Source organism: Colias croceus, chromosome 3 (assembly GCF_905220415.1).
Source record: "Colias croceus chromosome 3, ilColCroc2.1".
NCBI classification, from domain to species: domain Eukaryota; kingdom Metazoa; phylum Arthropoda; class Insecta; order Lepidoptera; family Pieridae; genus Colias; species Colias croceus.
This window is the reverse complement of record NC_059539.1, coordinates 9,240,892-9,265,090: the sequence shown is the minus strand read 5'-3', so window position 1 is coordinate 9,265,090 and position 24,199 is coordinate 9,240,892. Positions and strand designations below refer to the sequence as shown.

The 24,199-nt window shown below is 33.1% G+C and overlaps 1 protein-coding gene across 2 annotated transcripts in view; it reads left to right on the top strand.

The window, feature by feature from the left end:
- The window catches only part of LOC123706219 (monocarboxylate transporter 12), a 35,668-nt gene extending 11,578 nt beyond the window's left edge, over positions 1-24,090 (top strand). For both annotated transcript variants that reach the window (XM_045655391.1, XM_045655390.1), the window contains exons 2-7: positions 320-789; positions 20,186-20,305; positions 21,110-21,334; positions 21,551-22,330; positions 22,592-22,792; positions 22,950-24,090. In XM_045655391.1, the coding sequence (XP_045511347.1) occupies positions 642-789; positions 20,186-20,305; positions 21,110-21,334; positions 21,551-22,330; positions 22,592-22,792; positions 22,950-23,107 (1,632 nt within the window). In that variant the 5' untranslated portion in view covers positions 320-641 and the 3' untranslated portion in view covers positions 23,108-24,090. The remainder of the gene's footprint in view (positions 1-319; positions 790-20,185; positions 20,306-21,109; positions 21,335-21,550; positions 22,331-22,591; positions 22,793-22,949) is intronic.
- The last annotated feature ends 109 nt before the right edge of the window (positions 24,091-24,199 follow it).

Genomic DNA, 24,199 nt, shown 5'->3' with positions numbered 1-24,199 from the left:
TGTGTACAAAGGTGTTTTATAATCACGCCCATCTTAAAATAAAAATAATCACTCCGTCACATTATCATGATTATTGACCCATCTCGAAACTTGCACAAAGAAGTGTGATAACATTCCTGATATCCATATCGATTTATTCCAAATGCTACCTATAATCTCTGTTAGTGACAATACCTTGTGATAATATTCAAGTACCTGGTGACCTTACACATTTCATAAATTTTATGTATATATAATTTTATGTAAAGAGACTCTCTATTGAACCATCACAAAAACGATATCAACATACACTTATGGATAAAATAATTATTTGTTTCAGGCTTACCTACAAAAAACAGGAATGAAATACAAGCAATGCACTACATCAGCGTCATGAAAACGAGATAATGATAATTATTATCAGACTCTTTAGACGCTTCGGCGCTTCCTCCTTCCTTCCAAATAGATTATAAACTGATCAAGTGACTAGTGCCTCTATTTGCACAAGATTTATAGTAGCAAATATTCCAATAGCCGTATCTTATCAACAATATTCGCCATTCTCCAAATAAGTTAACAGTATTTCACTTCAACTCGAATTACGCTTCAAGTCATATCAAGGGAGAGAAATAGTAATAGTGCCAAAGATTAAATAGTTGAAAATGTCACACGGAGGAGTGAAGACCACGAAGAATGGGAATGGAGCGCAAGCGGAGTCGTCGAGAGAGGGGTCTGAGAGCCTGGCGCCGCCTCCCGACGGCGGCTGGGGGTGGATGGTCGTGTTCGCTTCCTTTATGATACATATCGTCAGTGAGTATTTTTATTTCAACTTTTATCCTATTGAACTATTAATTTCTGACGATTTCTATCTTTTATATTCTTAAATTATCGTACCTACATTTATGTATGTAGTAACTTCAAACTTGTATGATTTTATAGACCTTAAAACAAAATTAATTCAGAATCGAGTTATTAGTTAAACAGAGTAAATAATAATTATTGTACTTATCATATGTGTTGGTGTGCTTTATCAGTAAACCAATAATTAATTAGGTAATGATATAATCTGTAATTCTTAAAGCCTGTGTATCTCTCACGATCTCTAAACCATAAAATGTTATTGACAATATAAAGCTAATTTTTTGTAATTATTATTTGACTTGCTTTATTATTATATTTATTATTTATACACACATCACACATCAATAATACATAGCCTCCTAAGACCCCGCGTACAAAATTTTGTACAAAATAATATAGTGTTATCTGACCCAGCTCTGTAATATAGTTTATAGCAATGATATTATATATAGAAACAAAATATCATTGGTTTATAGTAGTAACCGCCCAGTGTAAAATTTTTTGTACTTATTCTTTTAACAACTGTAGTTTTTTTCAAATCTTCCCGCGAATAGTTTCACATGTCAAAATTACTTAAATAGTTTGTATTGTCTATGTTATCAACGCTGCCAACAAAAAAATAAGTATATTTTCAAAACCAGCTGTGATGAACGACGAAACCTACCGCTCCCTCGTGCTAAGAGTAAGTTTAATCTCAAAATACTTATATAATCACTAGTTTTCCCACGTCACTGTTAATGTTATTTTATACTTTAAGGTGTAAATATTACACACTATTAATATTTTTTGTTGCTGTATTGAATAAAGGTGATTCACAAAGTCATCAATTATTTTGTTCAATATTTTGTACATTGGTTCTCAGTATCAAACGTTAGGTATCTGCTTTTCATAGAGAGTATTTTTGTTTTTTTTAGATTCAAATGAAAATGAGATTTTTCAGTGTCTAAATGAATGAGAATATGAGTCAGAAGCTGAAGAGGACCCTTTTGAATATAATAAGACAGATACAGACAGTACTCGTCGTACATGCCCTTTGAAAGAGATGAATCTTCATCTTCAAGCTCTTCTGGTGAAGATGAACAGCCGCTTATTGAAGATGACAATGATGATTCTCATTTTTGCAAGGATCAAGTCGCAGCAGAACACGAATTCGTCTACGTTGGACACATGATTGTAGTCTTGGAAGAATTATTATAAGCACTCGCGGAAGAAGGTAGTCGTGGGAGTAGAAGTCGAGGACGCGTAATTTAATATTGCCTGTATAGAACTTAAGCCTAAAGATCTCAAATGGAAAAATTTTGTTCTTTATTTAATTTCTATAATAAAATTTATTTTTTGTAATTTTGATTTATTATTTTCTCTGCTACATTAAGACCCACTGCACAAAATTTTGTACAAAAGATAGAATTACAGAAGGTGACCAAAAATGTCCCATAGACACCTGGTATTACGGTAAAAATACTTTCAAAACCCTAAAAGGTCTAGCTTCAAAATTACGATGTTTTACGTCTCTGGGTCTGACAGCAATAAATTAATTTGTGCATAATTTTGTACAGTGGGTTTTTACGACTACCTTTGGTAGTTACGATCTGGGTCTTAGGAGGATAGACATCCCTGGTACTACACTAAGTCCTTATCCGCCAAATTTAACTACGGATCAACAACTTTACGAACACTTCCAAAGAACACAGGACCTCAACCGCAATAAGACATTGGTATTAAATTTTAAGTAAGAACTGCCGATATCGCTGATAAATAATTAATGTAAATGCTGACAAGTCTAATTATTTATAATTAAATTTATGAAAAAAAATTGGCAAATTTAGTCAAAATTTATAGTTTTCTAACAAGAAATGAATATTTTTTGTTGTAATATTTTTATTGAAAATTTCTTTAATATAATTATTAATTACCATCCAAGATTCCACCTTGGTGAGTAAAATTAACATGTTTTATTAAAAAAAATCATGAAATGTTTTTAATTTTTTAAAGATCTTAAAGTGAACTACAATTCTTCCATTTACCTACAATATCATAAATGCTTCATAGATTTTTAGATATGTGTACAATGCAAAATAACCCGTCTTTGTTTATGTGTGTATTTTATTATTATTCTTAGACTCGGTTTAATTAACAATATATTTCTTATATATTTAATTTAGCTCAATGGAAACCAGTAATAATCCAACCTATAACTAAATGCATAATGCCTATATAAATGCATATAGACGTTGTGTATGTGGAGTCAAATCAAAAAGTCTGTATCGAAATGTTTTCGCTACAGTGTATGTCGCAGGAATTTTTTAATTTCATACATGCTGTAGATTTCCGTTCATAACAATAAAACATATTTTCATATTGAGCTCTTTCCACTTATATTATTATTGGATACTAGCTTCCGCCCGCGACTCCGTCCGCGCGGAAAAATTAAGATTTATTTTTTTATACGTATTTTTCCGGGATAAAAAGTATCCTATTTTATGCCCAGGATAATAAGGTATAATTCTACCAAGTTTCATCGAAATCGAACCGTTACTTTTCACGTGATGCCTGAACATACAGACAGACAGACAGACAGACAGACAGACAGACAAAAATTTTTTTAATCACATATTTGAGTTTGGTATCGATCCAGTAACACCCCCTGCTATTTATTTTTTCAATATTTTCAATGTACAGAATTGACCCTTCTACAGATTTATTATATGTATAGATTATTAGGTACTCGACATAGAAAGTTTAAAAATAAATCAATTAAGAGACCTTTTGAAGAATACTCGATGTAATTGGACCGATATACGAGTTATTTTGATAAATAACATTGTGAATATGGTTGTATGTGTATGTGTAGGTACGTATGTATGTTTGTTACACTTTCACGCAAATACAGAAATACTACTGAACCGATAACAATAAAATTAAGCACATACTTATACAACTATGTATAACTATACAACTTGTAATAAACACATAGGATAGGTTTTATCCCGGAAATCCCACGGGAACGGGAACTATGCGGGTTTTTCTTTGAAAACGCGGGCTAAGCCGCGGGCGTATAGCTAGTATTCACATAAATATTAAACAAGTGTTATAATCTCACTTAACAACCAAAAATTTGAAGTACTATAATATTTAATCAAGAATTATCTTTTATTTATGCGATACATATCTAAAAATGTACATTTTTCTGACTAAGATTATGTTCTGATTGTCAGATTCATTGTAGAGAACTTTATCATGACAAATTATTTTCTAGTCATGTGTTTACCTATTTGGATTATATTATAAAGATATAAAATGTATGTAGATATATACCTAATACCATATAGGTACATTATATAAATCTTTCCACTGTCGATAATGTCATACATAATAATGTCTTAACCTATGATGCCGATAGTTAAAATATAAATAAGGAATGTTATTAATTGATTGTCGTATCTATTAAAATTAATTGTTATTTACACAACATGTGTAAAGTACATACACAGCGTGTAACTGGGATTTATAAATAATGCAATAAAGGTATATTATAATACGGTTATATTTACAATGGCAATGACTGGACTGCAGCGCGCGATAGAGCGGGGTTGGCACGAGGTCATTATGCATTGCTCTTTATAGACATTGAGGACTATTTATATGCGTTAATAATATATAGTACATATTTTCCGATAATAATTTGATCTTTAAACAAATACAATAATATTCTATTAGAGGAAGATATCAAATACATCAACTTTTTTGTCACTTCATTATTTTAGATGAAAATAATATGTCAGCAATGAGTAAGTTATCATGGTTTTAGGTAAGTTATAAGTTATAACTATCCTCTAACTAAAATTTTACTGCTAGTTGCAGTACCTACTCATTCTACACTAACAGTTAGATAGGTACTACATGAGTACTAGGTACATACACGTCTCACTGGTTTGTTTATGTATTTCAAAAACTCTATTGTCTCGCATTACTTCCCGTTTCGCCTCGTCCTTCGTCCTTCTTACGCTGGATTATAATGAATATGAGACAATAGCACTGTATGCAACTAAAGAGCACCATCACTGTGACGTAGCAACGATGTACGACAGAAATAAACGTAGCGCATATGACACGTGCTTCGGAAACAAAAGCGCTTACTTTTAAATAAAATAATTTAAGTGTAGCACGTATTTTAATGTAGCTCAATATCTTCTTTTAATTCCTATTTAATTTACATCATCAGAACTTACGATAATTACATAATAGTTTATATAGTATATAATATTTTGGGTATGCAAAGTGTTAGTTAAGTACACACAAGAGCATTTAATGTACAAAGTAACTGAATACTAACAGTGTGCTGTGATAAGAGCTGACACTATAAGCTCGTTGATGTGCATATTTACGTTATCTTGTGTAAATAATTTATATAAAATAAATATTGCAGTGCAAATGAAGCATTAAGATAATATAATTTGGTTAGCAGGCTTCATAGATATACTTAGATTTTTAAATGCATGTAAATGATACAAACAATTACTCATGTGCCAGCCATATGAAACGGTTTTGTATTGAAGTACCGTATTTATAATATGATTGGCTGCATGTTAGCGAAAACACGTGTTACACACTAGATGCATAAAATGATATCACACCACATTTAATATCTTTTGTATTGCGTTACAAAATAATTATAATTCATAATACAGTGTGATTATAATTACCCAACATTATAATATTTTACTACTGCTTGACACGATAACAATAAAATACTACAAAATGTTTCAAAATTAATTTTAAATAATAGCACAGAATGAAAAAATACAGCAAGCGCCTGAAAATAACGGGTAAATATATTTGAAATATCAAACTGTATGGAATGCTTCAGTTATTAGTCGATGTTTGCGGTATTTTGTTTAATAAAGCTGATTCCAATGCTATACCCGGCGCGGCCTAAGATGATCCCTATGACAGTTCGTCTTAGTGATTGCTCGTATGATGGATCGTGTCGATACTTTACTATTTTATAGGCAAAGGCGTGGTTTGCATTCAGCCACGTCGGTAAACATGTTTTTACAAATATTATAAAATGAATTTTTAACGTCTATTATGTAAACGAAACGGTAAGTAAAACGAAAGTTTTCCAAAACATAAAAATGCACCTTATCATTTTCTCGTAATTTTTAACCCGTTTAACACAGTGTATATTATTTTATCATGAAAATGGAATCCCCCATTTAATTTTTCTATAACTTATATTATCATAGGTAAGTAAATTAACGCGAACGGAAATTAATTAATTAATTATGCTGCGATCTTCTGTTCCATTCAATAGTGAATGAACTATAGCTTAAGCATGGAAAAAATGTGAACTCGTTTCCATTATCGAAATTTGTTTATCGATACTTTCCGCACTAGTCGATAAATGCCAACGATGTAAGTTTTGAAGGACGTAAACGTAAAGTCAGATTGATATAATTTCTCGTAAATGTTAAGAATTGTTATAATGCCAACGGAATATCATTGTAATAGCATAAAGCTACGTAAAAATTAATAAATGCCATTTTTAGACGCCTCCAATACGTTTCTAATTTAATGGTGACGCCATTACAAGTTTGTCTCTTGAGAATAACTGTCAGTGTCATAGGGATCATCTTAGGCCGCGCCGGGTATAAGTCATTTTAGACATTTGAAACATATTTCACAGTAGATATAAATAAAATATAACATGTATCGCACCTGCATCATACATAGGCATTTATTTACATAGTAAAATCTACAATTAATTCTCTTTATACCCAACCTAACCCAACTATGACTTTTCTCTGTATGTACGTGAATTTTTACGATATGTGTGTTTATATTAGTATTCTTATTTATAATTAATCTGGAAAATTATTTTTCATTACTTTTCTTTACTACACACATAAATATTAATTATACTATTGAAATAATATACAGTGGATTTCATTAATAACGACCTCGGTTGTAACGACCTTTCGGTTATAGCGACGTCGAACTTACGTCCCTAGAATTTGAAGCATACTTTCGTATAAATCCATTCGGCAATAGCGACTCCGGATATAACGCCTAATTCGGGTATAACGACTTGTTTTTATGAACTATTTGGGACAGATTCCTAGACATTCATTGCGGATATTGAGACGGAGTCGGCAAAGGCGCAAAGACTCATTCATCAACTTTAACTATTAAGCTTGTATTATGTAGGAATGTAAACAAAGGATAAGAATCTTTTGTTTACATTCGCAGATGGTCAAGTGATTTGTTTCTGTGTAGGATTACTTAGCACGTGCATGAAGTTAAAATTATGAAGCAGTGCACTATAACTCGTTTTTTTAATAAAAGCCTTGTATAATATAAATAAGTGATAAATAAATAACTACGTATGTATATATACATAATGTACGTGATTTTTTTATTATTTCGGATATAGAGACCTCCGGATATAGCGACAACATTAAAGTGGTCCCTCCGCCGTCGTTATAACCGAAATCCACTGTACATCAATATAAACGATCACAAATTAAGTCAATATAAACATTATTTCATATCTAGTAACAGTACATCTGTTGTCATGTCATGTCATCAATAAAACGCCCCACATTTATCTATTTTGGCACCATTATAATTATTTAGTGTATTTAGCCATCAAATCAGCCATTTAATAGATAGCAATGGTCATACATTTGTACTTAGGTATGTAGTACTTAAATAGTTTTAACAGTATCGATACTGAATCACGGTGCAATATTAATATTCTTATACACTTTATTCAATTTATCTAAATAAAAATACATTGGCGACGCGTTGCATTTTCCGCGCGAAGCGTCGCGTCGGTCTATGTGGACAAGGCTCAAGAAAGCGCGTGTGCCGCTTTCCTAGTCTGAGATACGGAAAATCCATCCATTGCGAGACCTCTATGTGGACCCGACGAATAAATTTATAAGGCCTCTTGATATAATGAGCAATTTTTGGTGCCTTGTTCCTATCTCCTAGACTATAAAGTCTGGAGTCTAGATATTTCCATTGTACCAAAACGGTCGAATCAAATTAAATGATTGACAAATTGTACAAATGTTTCATACTATCTGTGATATTACGCACATAATATGTGTTATGATTCATCATTACATTATTTACTGTTAATCAGCATTGCATTGACCTCATGATCTGTTGTTGCTATCATATCTTGTCAACACTACGTAAGAAATTATTGGCAAACAGTAAATACTTGTACGATTAAATGAGAATCACAATATTATTTTAGTATTTGTGCATTTAGGGAGTAATAAATATGTAGAGTCATAAATTAATTAGTTTATTTTTTTTCATTATTCCTATAAGTAGGTAGGTAGGTAACGATCAATGAACGTTTCAACGTTGTATACAATAAAAGTTTGAAAGGAAATAAATCAATAAATCAAAGTATCTACTTTACGCTTTACGTGTATTGCAAATGTTTAAAAAATGTTATGTGGTTTCATCATCTTTTTTCTATTCGGGTAAAAGAGCCTTCGTTTAAATAATATCAATATTGATGGTGCCGATTGTGTCAAATAGATAACAGTATCAGAAATAAATGTTTCAAAGAAAGTATATAAGTATTTATTACAATATATAGCGATGTAAACAAATATTTTCAAAAGAAATAGTGTGTTTATTGTGCTTATATCAAAAACTGGGTTACTAATAAATAATGTAGTCTAACTTCAAAGCAAAGTCTAAAATAAAGTCTGTAAATACATGAGAAAAATCTATTGGCAACTTAGAATTTTATTTTTATACATTTATATCTACTAGCTTTCCGCCCGTGGATTCGCCCGCGTTGTCTAAAACCTATAAATCTATACTAATATTACAAAGCTGAAGAGTTTGTTTGTTTGTTTGAACGCGCTAATCTCGGGAACTACTGGTCCTATTTGAAAAATTCTTTCGGTGTTAGATAGGCGATAGCCCATTTATCGAGGAATGCTACGCTATTATATATCATCACGCTAAGACTAACAGGAGCGGAGCACTGCGGGTAAAACCGCGGAGCACAGCTAGTAAATTATATAACCTTCCTCTTGAATCTCTTTATCTATTAAAAAAACCGCATCAAAATCCGTTGCGTAGTTTAAAAAAATATTGTGTGGTTTTATGAAACCACGGTAAAAGTGAAACTTTTTTTCACACTATAGACATTTAACTAAAAATTATCGTATTTGTACGATAATTATCGTACGTATCGTGCATCACGCGACATGCGCTACACAGACCAAAAAGTTTGAGACGATGTAATAAAAGTTTCACTTAAAAAAAATAAGCATACCAAGAGACTGAAAAAGCTACCTTGTTATATACTATGTAGTGATGAACTGATGACTAGCATCTGATCTAGTCTCCAGCCTTCCGCTGCTTATTAAACCTATAAATGCACTTACTTGTTACTTAATTTATCACAGACGCATCAATTTGGCGTAAATAAAAAAAAACCCATTTACCTACCATTATTACATACTATATCTACTTACGACACTTATACCATCGAAGACACATAAAACGTAATATCTAGGTAGTCATTCATTGTTTGTATTATTTGGTGATAACTATCAACTGTTATCTGATTGAGTAATACATGCTTTTATTAACATAATTGTATCGATGAATCATACCATTAATATTTTTATCCTTTTGAGATCTATATGATACGATCAATCAATGATAAGACTTAATTCTTTGCTTAAAATGCTTTGATTGAAATCAAAACACAAGGTATGAACTAACTTCAATAAGGTAAACAAAAATCTTGTCATTATCGACGTCTGTCTTCTCAATTCCATCGCAGAAAATTCGTGTAGGTGGTAAATATGTCAGATGACGTCTTTATATTTTGGTACTTTCATCTTCCTTGTTACTAAGAGCCCCCGCAGACCACAGACTTTTTATCGGCAGATAGTTTGGTCGGGCTCTTAATCAGTACGCATATGTAAGCAAATGCGCACACTATGACGATTAGGTATCGGCCGATAAACAAGTTTGATGGGCTTCCCGATTCAATTCAAACTAAACTGTCGGCAAACTATCGGCCGACTGTATAATCAGTATTGGCTCCCTACCACACGCGCACACACGACGATTTTTTAGTCGGCCGACTAGGCCAATAGTTCAGTTCATGTTCAGTTCTCTCCGAGCTTTGACAGCGAATGGTCGGCCGCACGTGTTTTGTAAAATGGCGTCGCTCAATTCTCAGTCGCTTATTTCGGAATTTTCGATCGTAACTTTGATCGAGGAAGTCGAAAAACGCCCTCCACTTTATAAGGAAAACTTAAAAGAGTATTGTATTTGACAAGTTGGTTGAAGCTAGTTTTGCTCATTCGATAAAAGGCGAAAATTTTTTAGGGTAATCGAGTAATTTGGAATGCATAGTGTAAAATAGATTGGAAAATCCAAAAGTGCACGCCTCATAATCTCATCCTTTACAATAAAATTGATTATTTATAAAGAGTACACTATAAAATATATAAAAAAGAAATAAAATAAAACAGTTGGAAAAGTAAAGAAAGCGGTACCGTAATAATAGAGCTATTTTTCTTGTGACCCCACCTAGATGTGAAACTGCGCAGGTTTAAGGGACTGACTACCAACTTATTTTTTTAAACCTTGGCTTATAGTATAAAGAATCGAGTTTATAATGGTGAATTTTGAGTACACTATAAATATAAAAAAATAAAAAATAAAATAAAGAATATATATATAGATATACTAAAATTATGGAGAACAGTCGATATTTTTTTTTGTTTATTTAATAACAATTAAACCACATCGAATCAGACCCTGAAAAATGAAAGGGTTCTATTCCTGAGCATACTCAAGCGTATGAGAAAAAAAAAGACTCGATTAGTAAAGTATTTCGGTCGCTATCGTGTTAACAAGAAAATCCTCCGCACATACAGACACACGGACGTCCAAGACAGAACTTTTTTAAACTGTTTTTTAACTAGTTTAAATAACAAAAATGACATCAAAAATAACATGAATGTTAAAAATAGTGTTTTTTCTTAATATGTGTGTGTATGTATTATCTTACAAGTGCAATGTATGATACATAAAGACATTTTAAGTTTGAAAAATCAGATGTTTTGCGCGAAGTGACAGTAGTACCCACCTCAACGCTTCGCTTATGAGGCGTGCAATTTTCCATTTAAAAATCTATCACTAAAGATAGGATGCACCCAATACTCTCGGGCTCTCTTTTTAATTTTCCTCCGCTGGTGTATGAGAGCAATAATAACAATTCTATACAATGTTTTATTAATTTTCATTGTGCGTTGCGACCACTCTTTTCAACAGTTGGTTAGAAACTAGCAAATAGTCGGCAGACTGTTGGATAGTTTGCGCACTCATAACCGACTGAACTGTTTAGTTGGCTCGGTGTGCGTACTAGCAGGCCAACCCGACTAAACTATCGGCCGATAAAAAGTCTGTGGTCTGCGGGGGCTCTAATAAGGCAACTTAACTACAGAAAAAGTTTTTTTAGTATACTACTACAGCTGTAAACATGACCTTAACTTAATAAAAATTTGCTCACCTTCCTTAAATACATTACTTACGGTGGCCTGGAAGTGATCGCTACCTACATACTTTCCTCTTATCTGTTCTCTATGTGTCTCTGTTTCTTTTGTGTGTGCAATAAAGAGTGGCAAAATGACGTATGAAATGAGTAGGCGGATAAGTACTCTCTTTAGAGTACGTATATCAAACTAGCTGTTGCCCGCGACTTCGTCCGCGATTAGGTCGTTTTTCGTCATTCGTCGTTTAAAAAAAATAAGTGTAACTTTATTTTAAAATGTTCTTAATTATTGTCTCTTATAAAATTTAACTACATTAAAATTGAACACTCTGATAAGAAAATCTTAAAATCTGAAGAAAACATGAATGAATGTGATTTAAATTCTACATTACTTAGTATCAAATAATAATCTAAATTAAATGTAGATTAACAGTTTGAGCACACCATTATAGAATATGTACCCAAGTATTAAATTACGTTAGTTTACATAGTTACTTTACTAAAAACACGATGACTATCTTTCGCGCTCGGTACCACAAACTAAGCATGTTTGTGATACGTGGCCCGCGTCACTTGACCCCCCGCGAGTTCCCCTCCGTTGCTATGCGAAAATACATTCGTCGCCCTACTATATGAAAAATTGTAATACTGTGGCCTGGGCGTTATAACACGTCCAGGGAGTTCCTGAGAGCCGATATCACCATCTTGAGGAAAAGCTTCTAATGTCGATTTAAAACTGCATACATACGAATTAACCTGTTCTAAAATTGTGAAATGAGTTCAGTTTTAAATTTGAGAAATATTGATTTCTTGTATTCCACTATTCGTTGTAGTCGAATACAAAATATATTTAAACAAACTTAGCTTGGCCTTCAGGCAAAAGGGATCCTATCAAATGGTAAACTTGACCTTGTATCTTAAAAGTAAGCATGAACGGATCTTCTGATAATTATTGAGAACCAAAGGATCATTTGAAACGCACTACTATAAGAGCGAAAATTGTATAATAACAGTTTACATTGCACCACAGAATACATAATAGTAGCTAAACGCTAATTGCACAGTATGTTCCCCTAAAAGTAGTGATTTTGTGAAAGGTTCCGGTGTATCTTCAAACGAAAGCCGACTCGCCTTACTACACTTTAAAGCATTACAAAAAGAACATACTACGTTAATATCGCCTATACAGAAAATGATCTGTAATCAATTGTGAGGTTATAAGCAAACCCACTTTTATATTTGTCAGACCACACCACCGAATTCGTAGATTGTTTACCTCAAGACATTAAGACTATGACGAAATCTGTCTGCAGTAAGACGGGCCTCTCGCTATTCGTACGTTTCCAGAGACCGAATAGTTTCAATTCTTAATCTTTCATTAAAAAAAAAAACTTATTAATCGTTCTTGTCTCATATAATTGTAATATTCGCGTCCCTACTCTAGTCATTGCTTATGCTCATGTTCATCTTATTATGATGCACCCTATCATTGTCCCCTGTATCAGTCCCCTGTGTCCATCAGTGTACCCTGTCAAACGGTCTTCATATTGAGTAAAGTTTCAGATTCTCGAGATAAAATATGACTGTCGTGATCAGTAGTGAGACGAAATTCCCTCTCAGTGAGGGTTTCGGTCTCACGGGATAGTACAATATGCCGTTTGCGATCAGCTGTGTGACGTCATACCCTCTCAGTGAAGGTTCGGTCTCACGGGATAGTAGGGGAGACCGGGTTTGGTTCATGGTCACGGGTTGGATGTCACAGCGGTCTTAATACAAAACTGAACTAACGAATAAGTCTGTTGACCAGCGTGGCTAGAGCGATACAGTGACAACGCTGTCCCCACTTCGCGTCAGACCGCCCCGATCTGCCGTGAGGGCCTCACACGTGTTTATTGTTTTCGCACAGATTTTTTATGATATGAGGACCGAATATGCTCCTCATAACATCACTTTTTGTGAACGAAACGACAGCGCGGTTTAATTCAATGCCAACACCATCAGAAAAAAGGATTATTTTTAATTGTGAAAAAATGTATTATGATTTACACTACATATTAACACTCTTTTAACATTTAACATAAAATATAAGTCTGTGAGTGTGTAAAAATAAATCCAGCTAATTACATATTAAACTTATGTTTATAATTTGGTATACGACATGAAAATATATTAATTGTCAAGCAATAATAATACAGATAAATACTGAACATAAGTAGGGTAGACTGGGTACGATTGAAACAAAGGACGGTTGAAACAACACGAATATCTCGCAAACCGTTGGTGGGGGGGTTAGGGGTCTAAGGGGAAAATGAAGCGTACAACTGTTCTAAACACGAACCACAATGTTGCGTCGATCTCCGCGCGCTTCAGCTGATTTTATAAGACCCTATTGTGTTTTTATGACCAAAAGTAAGTATTTTTGCTTGAAGATTTTTCCAATTATTGGCGTATCTATTTTAGTGACAGTATTAAGTGTGCGTTTTTGTTTGAAGTGAATCTTGTGGAATATGACATTGTGACTAGTTTTTGTGTATCATTGTTGTTACAATTACTATAACTGTATTTTACCTAAAGTAGGAGTTGGGGACGGTTGAAACATTTTTTTTGGGTACGGTTGAAACATTGTTTTAATTATTTTTTGTATTTTTAGATGCCAATTGTACGTGTTAAAGAGATTTCGGGAAGATAAATATACTTTTCAAAGTACAAAGACGTGTATGAGGAAGTGAAAACCGGAGATCATTGCGAAAAGTGGCAGAGAAGCACAATTATTGCTATATGACTCTGGCGAGCAAGAAAATAAAAAAATGGGATATAATAGAGGATATAACAATAGAAGGTATAATAATAGAGGGCAAAAACTCAGAAAGTTTACACTTTTCACTGACACACCAGATAAGGAAGAGATAAGAAAAGAGCAAGAATTAATATTGAAACGAACTAGAGCTAAGCAAGTGAACAAGCGATTGGATTGACGAAAAAGGAAGACATTTGATGGAGGAAAATGTAAAAGTAACATCGAAGAAGCAAAAAATAAAAAAATACAAGAAGAGATATCATCAGAAGATGAGGAGTAGGTACTTCTGTCTTGTTTGTATGTCACCATATTTAGAGAGCAGACCTTATTGTAATAGAGTTACTTAATTATTGTTAGATTTAAAATAAACAATCAATAAAATATATTTTAATGCTATATTTTGTATTATTCGCATATTTTTCAACTGACCCGAATCACTGTTTCAACCGCCCCTGGTATGGGGACGGTTGAAACAAATCGGATTTATTTTTTTAATTTGATCTACTATAAAAAATAATAAACATGGAACTAAAATCATAGCGGCTATTAGTAGACAGATACATGCTCTTTTATTTAACATATATTTTTCATCGCTCGGGTTATAAACAGCAAAGTTATGGCCGTTATAAGTGAAATTGTTTCAACCGTACCCAGTCTACCCTATAATAGATATTAAGTAGTATTAGTTAAAATATACTTTGACTACTTTAACTGTTAGTTAAAGTTTATTTTTACTAACAACATGTAAATGAAGAAGAAATAATAATTACCAACGAACTAACCTTTTCTATAATACTTAACACGGCACATTTTTCAAATTATCTTGCTCAACTCTACTAAAAAATTTGAGGGTTTTTTTGGAACTTTAATATGTAAAAACTATGATATATCTAAACTACGATACAACTTGCATGCGGAAATGCTCATTACAATTATTGTGAATCTAAAGAATAACTAACAACATACTGTTCAATTTTATTGAGCTGATGAATATCTTTTGCCTGGAAGAAATCACCGTCGCCTAACAAATATAATGTGTTTTCTTATAAAACCGTTACATAATTTATTTTATCTACTTAAATAATGAAAATGATATATTTATAAAATATAAAACATATTATGTAAAATGATTAAAAATAAATAAATGAAGCAACTACGATTCAAAGAAAACATCTTTTTCAGTGTGAAAATGCTCTAAGCAATCCTGGATGATGAACTGTATATCATGTACCTACTCTGATCCCAGTACGGTCGGTACGTCGATAGCCATAACGATAAATATTATAATCAGATAACCGCAAAGTCAAAATAAAAACATTACTTGTAAAGTTGTGAGTGCAAAATTTACGTTTCATTTTGCAATAAAATTTTTTTCGGTACTAAAACGTAGTAGTTTGATATGTGGTTGGCTGCCCCTCCTCTCCTTCCTGAAAAATATCCTCCAAAATTTCCCGAGATACTTCCAATGATTGAACCATTGGACGTTGGACATTAACTTCAGTCAAAAATTGACGAAGCGGATGATTACTAATTTCCACTTAATCCTCGCTGCTACTGTCTTTATCATCAAATCATCAATTTTCAAGTGGTGTAGTAAAAATATCAGCAGAAATCGTCTTCCAAAGGCGATATAATTTTATTAGCATTGAATCTGTAAATAAAAAAATCAAAAGTTAACTGTAAATCTATAAAAAAAGCTACTTACAAATAAAATTTTATCAAAAACTTCTGTTCCCAATGCACCTCAAAATAATAAAATAATCATTCATTTCATTTCAATAAATACCTGTAAGTAACAACTTACCTTTTGTGGGAACGCATGATGGTGAAAATTCACAAAACACGAAGATTGCATTTGATATTTTTGGTTTTATGGCATTCAATTGCTTTATAAATATCACTACATAGTATGAAAAAAGTCGCTTTCTGTGTCCCTATGTCCCTATGTCCCTTTGTATGCTTAAATCTTTAAAACTTCGCAACAGATTTTGATGCGGTTTTTTTAATAGATAGACTGATTCAAGAGGAAGGTTTTAGTACATAATTTATTAGGTTTTAGACAAAGCGGACGAAGCCGCGGGCGGTAAGCTAGTAAATTTATAAAACACGAAGATTTTTAAAATTGTAACTAATGAACACAACAATATATTATTATACTCTTTGGAACACAATCATTAGATTAACTGTAGATAATGGTGTCTATTTTTACTTAAAATAATAAACATCTACCCTCACTTTAAAAAAATGTAGTTTATTATTTACACGAAATATATCTTATAGGGAACGGAAGATATGGGTTAAAGAGTTAAATAAATAAATAACATAATTATATTTAAATTATTAATTTTTAACATTGTGTTCAGTAGTGTTAACATGTAAATTGATTTGATTTTTACGAAATCTCATAGATGGCGCTGTTACAAAATTAACATTATACAACTTACATTCTTTAAGCTATGTTTCTCTTCCCAAGTTACTTAAATGGCATAATTTTTATAGTGTCAATATAGATATTGTCAAACAACATTTATATATGCGTCATTTGATTATTAATTTCCAATAGTTAACGTGTAAATTGATTTGATTTTTATAACATTTAATAGATGGCGCTGTTTCTAATTTGTCTTTATACTACTAAATTCATTAAACTGTTTCTCTGTCCAAATTACGTAAATTACATAGTTTTTATTTTGTAAAGCTAGATAATAGCATGGCTTACTCGAAACCAACATTTAAACATGAGTCTTTAGATTGTACGCTGTCGTAATACACGGAATACGTAAGAAAAATAAAGGTTCACAGCTCCTCCCCCGTAGGTGATAGCTTGATAATATGTAGCCTATAGCCTCACCCGACCTGTTAGTAATATTCATGCAAAATTTGAAGTCAATCTATGCAGTACTTTTCGAGATTAGCTCGGACAAACATACAGACAAACAGACAAACAGACAAACAGACAAACAGACAAACAGACAAAAATTCTAAAAACTATGTTTTTGGCTTCTATATCGATTATAGATCACGGCCCAGGTATTCTTTTAAAAAAATATTCAATGTACAGTTTTGACTTTCCTACGATTTTATTATATGTATAGATTAACGGAACGGATGCTTAATAAAATCACGACTATTTATTCGTTTATTCGGATCGAATCATCTCTGTTAAAATACAATACACAACTGCTTTTGGTACCGAAATTCGACGGGAACTGCTTTTAATGTCTTAGATGTATTGTTCTGAACAATACAAAAACATTCATAATAACTTTTGGAAGGTACAAAGGAAATGAGGATAAAAGTATGCCTATATTCAATATCATGAAAATTAAGAAAATATATTTTCGAATAAAACATTTTGTATGGCTTATAAATATGATATGATCACAAAAGGTTTCCTTTTTTATACAACGTACTTATTGTTGATTTAGCAGAAAGTTGTTTTGATGTTGTACGTATATTAACAATCGGTGCTTCCGTATAGATTTTATTGCGTTTTAATTGTAAAATATATCGAATCTGTTACTTATATTTTAATGCAGTGTGTCTTTATTTAAAGAATATTAAGTATTCTTTTTTTTATTGTTATAGAAACAAAATTTACACGTAGAACGGGTAAGATTCGTCGAGTATTCAAGAGTAAATAACATGCCGCAAAAGGAAACGTTCATACGTTTCTTTGTTCCAGTACAGTTGTGTTGGCCTTTGTTGGCACCAGAGTTGTCAGTGGCTATATTGACGTGATACGGCATTGTGGGCTATAAAGTGCCTATCATGTTAACCCAGTTCGCTGAGAATCTATCACGATAACAGAACTGTGTGAAAGAATCACATTCTGCTGATATAACACGCTCCACGTGGACCGTGGTACGTCGGACGTTGAGTGCAAAGTTTCAGCAAATAAACTCTTATTCATGGGCGTAGCCACGGTGGGGCAGGGTGGGGCGCTTGCCCCACTCTAGCTTTGTCCTGGAAGGTAGGTAGATACCTAACCAAATCTAAAAATTGAAGTACCTACTAACTACTAAGCTTAATATCCGTAAGAAAAAAATATAAAGTGAAAAAACTAAAACCCAACTACGACAATAACCGGCGCTGAAAAAGTATAAAACAAGATTTCAGAATACTGAACTGAACAAAGTTGCTAATGTAGTTGGAAGTAAATGGACACAGTAGACTACCAAGATGCCTTCGTTGTAAATTGACAATAATGTCATACAATACTATTCTGAACAATGATATTTCGTCCCGTGTCCCCGTAGTGGAGTAAGCGGCAGATGCGTTATGCATACATCTGTTTCACTGATCGATTTTTCTTTAGGGACAAGCAGGTGATCAGCCTTCTGTGTCCTACCAGACCGAGACATTTTTTTTTCTTCGTCTCCACCGGGAATCGAACCCAGTACCCCTCGATGCTACGCACACGCGTCAACCACTGTACCAAGGAGGCGGTCGATCCGTTTCTATATATAATATCATTGATTCTGAAGTATGCAATATTCCACTATGTAAAGATAAATTTTCATGTTTGGAAAGGCGTAGTCACACGTTGTTGAAGTGCTGCGGTAGATAGGTATATTATGTATACTTCTTCGCCTTCGCGAATGCCTTCGCAAATGTCTTCGTAAATGCCTTCGCGAGTGCCTTCGCGCATTCGCAAATGCCTTCGCAAATGCCGGCGGTACGGCCGCCGGCATTTGAAGACCTGGATATAACTTTGGGTACATACTTGGTACATACAGTTGCTAGTTACATATTATTTTTTATTGTTGCCCCACCTTGAGCCCATGGCTAGCTACGCCCATGCTCTTATTCAATTCATTCCGCTAAACTTCTTTATGTAAAACTAGTATTTTTGCCTTCTGATAAAACTCTTTGTAGTGAATTCCACTCATTTGTCTTTTCTGCGATTAATTAAAGTGAATATAATTTAACTTAAATTAGAGTATTCCCAAAGAGAGCTATAAGATAACGTAAAGCTGTTTATATTCACGGAAGACTATTTGTTTACAGAACTATCTTATCTTAATTATACCTACTGCCTTTGGTACAGTCAGAAATCATGATAATTTCATGAATGTGAAATATTTAATTTAGCCTCGCTTTTTATTTAGGAAATAATAATACTGACAACTTCACAAACAATAAATTGATTATTCCACGAAACGAACTTTGTTTCTCGCTGAAGATAATCGAAATAATGTCTAAAGTATCTAATAAATGAATTCTTAAGGCATTTATATTTTTTGGCTTTTATGGCATTCAAATGCTTTATAAATATAAATTTATAAAGAATAGAAAAAATTCGATCACGAGGCGGGACTCGAACCCGCATCCTTCGCGCCATTCCGGGGCGGATGCCTAACCAACTCAGCCACTCGTGACCCGCCTGAGCAATCGAATTTATTCTATTCCTTCAGTTTTATGTGTCTTAAGGGACACACCGCGCCCTTTTTCTATTCTTTATAAATTTATATTTATAAAGCATTTGAATGCCATAAAAGCCAAAAAATATAAATTCAAGAAAAGGTCGTGTTCCATCGCTACAATATTGTATTCACTGAAAAGTGCTTCATATTGGTTGAGATGGTTGTTAAAATCATCTCAATAGATGGCGCGCGGTGTGTCCCTTAAGACACATAAAACTGAAGGAATAGAATAAATTCGATTGCTCAGGCGGGTCACGAGTGGCTGAGTTGGTTAGGCATCCGCCCCGGAATGGCGCGAAGGATGCGGGTTCGAGTCCCGCCTCGTGATCGAATTTTTTCTATTCTTTATAAATTTATATTCTTAAGGCATCCCAACCTTGATACATGTCAATATCTTTCTTTCGCCAACTTTCCGCACAATATAGTCCACTTTCTGTTCAATACAAAATTACTTTATTCAGACATAAAACATTATAAAGGCACGTCTTTATATCATATTGTGTATTATCAGCCCTTTATGGAATATGTGTACCTATATAGCAAATTAATGTTAATATTGTTCCCTTTCAGCCGATGGCATGACCTATTCGTTTGGCGTGTTCTATGCAGAGTTCCTGACCTACTTTAATGAGGGAAAAGGCAAGACTGCGTGGATCGTGTCTATCCTCGTCGGGGTCACCCTTAGCTCAGGTTTTTATCATCATTAATTTAAAGGATTTTGGCGATGTCACTGCAAGCTCACTTTGAATAATGAATGAGCCAACTTTTTACTCATGCCTAAATACGAGTATATTAGGAGGAATTATTCCGTTTCGAGCTTTTATGCCCTTTAATATGATTGTGTACTTAACTTAGATATAATTGTACTTAGTGTAAGTTATATTTAAGTGTTTGTATTTCTTGTTCTGTTATCTTTAAGTGCAATAATGTATTTATAAATAAATAAAAAAAATATACTGGGTTCGATCCCTGGTGAAGATGCAATCAAGAGAAGTTTAGACATTGTACCGATCAGACGGTGTAAAGAATATAATGAAATTCTTACTTCTATTATTCTCTTTTTTTTTTTTCTTAATTAATTTTTATTACAAAAATTTTAGTTCATCAAAGTTCGTTTATGAAATACCTAGAATACAAATTAAACATAAATATGTAATAAAGGTGAATCATTACCCGCAATTTCAAAGTTTGCTCATATTCATTTAAATGAGAACCTCGGGGGTTCAATGACCCCATCCTTCAATACCTATCTCTCAATTATTTACAAGCCTTATTAATTATCTCTCAGTATTAAAGACGACGCGACGGTACTTATAATAATTTATCGTTCTACAAATCTTGTATTTATACAAGAAGCTATTTCTTAGTATCATTAAGAATTTAATAAATAATAAAAACATAATAAAATTATGTTTTCTACATTAAACTAAAATAATAAAAATATGTTATTTATTTATATATGTTTTTAATTTTTGCAACCACGAAAATTTTCAGGTCCCATATCAAGTTCGTTTGTGAACCGATGGGGCTGTCGGTCAGTGACAGTAGCAGGGGCAATGCTGTCTGCAGTCTGTGTCGTGATATCAGCCTTTGCCAACAACGTCACCACGCTGATCTTCACGATCGGAGTGGGTACTGGCGTTGGCTTCGGGTTCATATACTTGCCTGCGATCGTCAGTGTTACGGTCTGGTTCGAGCGTTACAGGAGTCTTGCTACGGGTAAGCTTTTCTACGTGCTTTCATCAGTTTTTGAATTTTCCTTCGCCTTTACAACTTTATTGGTTTCATTATACATATATACATTGATACACACATACCTATTGATTTACAAAACAAAAATTTGTCAAATATTTTCAACTGACACATAAATTATATTAGTTTAATAAACTATTTTAATCAATGGAACGTGGCTTATTTGTAATTTTTAATTTTCAGGCATAGCTGTGTGCGGGTCTGGCCTTGGAACGTTCCTCTTTGCACCGATTACATCCGCTCTAATAACAAACTACGGATGGCGAGGTGCAATGGTTATCATAGGGGCATTTATATTAAATTGTATTCCATTAGGACTAATGTTCCGACCAGTACCTGAACGACCAAGAACACCCGTGACGGAACCAATGTTACCACAAGAAATTAAATCACCACTCAAAAGATCTCAAAGTACTGAGCATGTTGTACGAGCAAATGGTAAAATAGAAGATGATGTAGCTAGGCTTACTCTTTCTCAGCCTGTATTGAATAAACCACAAGAACAAAAACCCATAAGTTCACGTCACGGAAGTGGTATTATGCAGCGCCCAGATGTGTTGTACCAAGGAAGTATGACAAGTTTAGCGCGACTCAGGGGACCATCCATGGAAAGATCTCAAGTATCTATGAAAAGAGAAGAACGAGAAACGCGATGTGGCTGGCTTCCATGTTCTGACGAGTTCAAAGTCGCCTTATCAGAAATGCTTGACGTTTCACTTCTTGTAGATCCTATTTTTATATTATTTGCACTGTCTAACTTTTTAACTAGCATAGGATTTTATATACCTTATGTCTACACAGTGCCTATGAGTGAAAACTTGGGCATAGAGAATCCACCATATTTAATCTCTATCATAGGTGCAGCAAACTTAGTAGGAAGAGTCATTCTTGGATATATAAGTGATAAACCGTGGGTTAATCGACTCTTAGCTTACAATGTATGCCTCACCATAGCTGGAATAAGTGAGTTGATAAATTATTATTTTGTTATAAAATGTTTATTAATTGTATGTAAATATGATTAAGGGCCGATTTTTCAATCCTTGATTAAAATTTATCCGTCCAATAAAGTATTACACGAACATTTTAAAATGTCACCTGTAAACTGTCAAATACGGACAATTAGAATACATTTTTGAAATGGTAGTTTAATACGTTATTCTATGAATAAGTTTTAACCAACGATTGAAAAATCAGCCCTAAAATGTAATATTAATATTTCAGGTACGGCGTTGGCTATGGCCTGTTGGGAATTTTGGGGTTTGGCTCTTTATGCAACTGTATTTGGCTTCACTATTGGTGCTTATGTTGGTCTCACTTCAGTGGTGCTAGTTGATCTTTTGGGATTAGAGAAATTAACAAACGCATTTGGGTTACTCCTACTGTTTCAAGGAATCGCTTCACTTATTGGTCCACCTTTTGCAGGTAATTATATATCTCAACATTATAAGAAACAAGTTTATCTATTTGTACCATAAAAGTGAAAATTATGAAAGATAACGATCGATGTCTGTATTTATATTGTGATAAACACTTTCGTAGGTACTGATTAAATTTCTAAAAACAATTTATCTAATTACAGGATGGCTTTACGATACATATCAATCATATGCGCCCGGCTTCTACGTCGCCGGTGGCACCATTTCCCTTAGTGGCATTATTCTATTCTTAATACCTGTACTCGAAAGGAGAAACAATAGGAGTAAATGGAACCAGAATACTGACATGGAGAGCATTTAGCAGGATAAGTTCCGAGGGACCAACTTTGAGTACCCCGTTATTGTACTCAACAGTCCCTCGACGCCGTCCTCCATCACCTCCTCTGAGGACACATATAGCAACAGGGTATATACAACAACTTTAGATGATAATATCGATTTTATGATAGAAACTGAACAAATTAGTGTGATTCATAACTCTAGTGAATGTGATGACATTTTGGACGATAATCAAACCCATTCCAAAAAAAAGTGAATATAGTGCGCGTAATTAAGATATCAAAGTGTAAAATAATAAATTAAATATTATATTGATCGAAAAATATATTGTGTAAAATATAGTGTAATACAAGTAAGATTAAGTGACTGCAACAAATTGATTATAGTACCTAAGTGTTATAAAGAAAAATTATATAAAGTTATGATTTACATGTGCGATAAAGTGTGCGGTTCCTCCAACATATTTCACACAAATCTTATCATAGAATGTTAAACAAAACATATCTGTCAACCTAATTTATCTCGAATAGTAACTGCACTGTATGATTGTTTGAGATAAGATTATAAAAAAATTATATTCATCTAAAATATTATAAAAAATATGAATATGTGTTAATGTATTATAGTTAAGGATTTCAAAATCTGTGAAATTACTACAAGCAAGGGACGGTGTAAATCATAGATGGCCTTATTGTGGACCAAACATGTACGTAGAATTTTACAAGAAAGAATGTAAATAGATACTAAATACCTATCAGTAAGATAAATAGACAGCTGAGCAAATTTTACAAATCCATTAAGTACAATCTTCCTTATTTTACTATAAAATGTAAGTTTATAAATCTTCCAAGTTTCTACTGGTGTTTGCCATAAACATTTTGTATAATATTTGATTAGACTGACTTAAATAATATCGTACAAAATTCATCTTGTGTAATTTCGACTGATTGTTCATCTTGATTACGGTTACCTGAGTTTTAAGTAAAGTTACCATTATTATAAGAATACTGGTGTTTATTTTTAAACCTTATTTACCTTAGGCTTCATTTGTTATGAAATACTAAAATCGAATTTGGAATATGTGAAATTATCACATATAAATAGATATAAAATT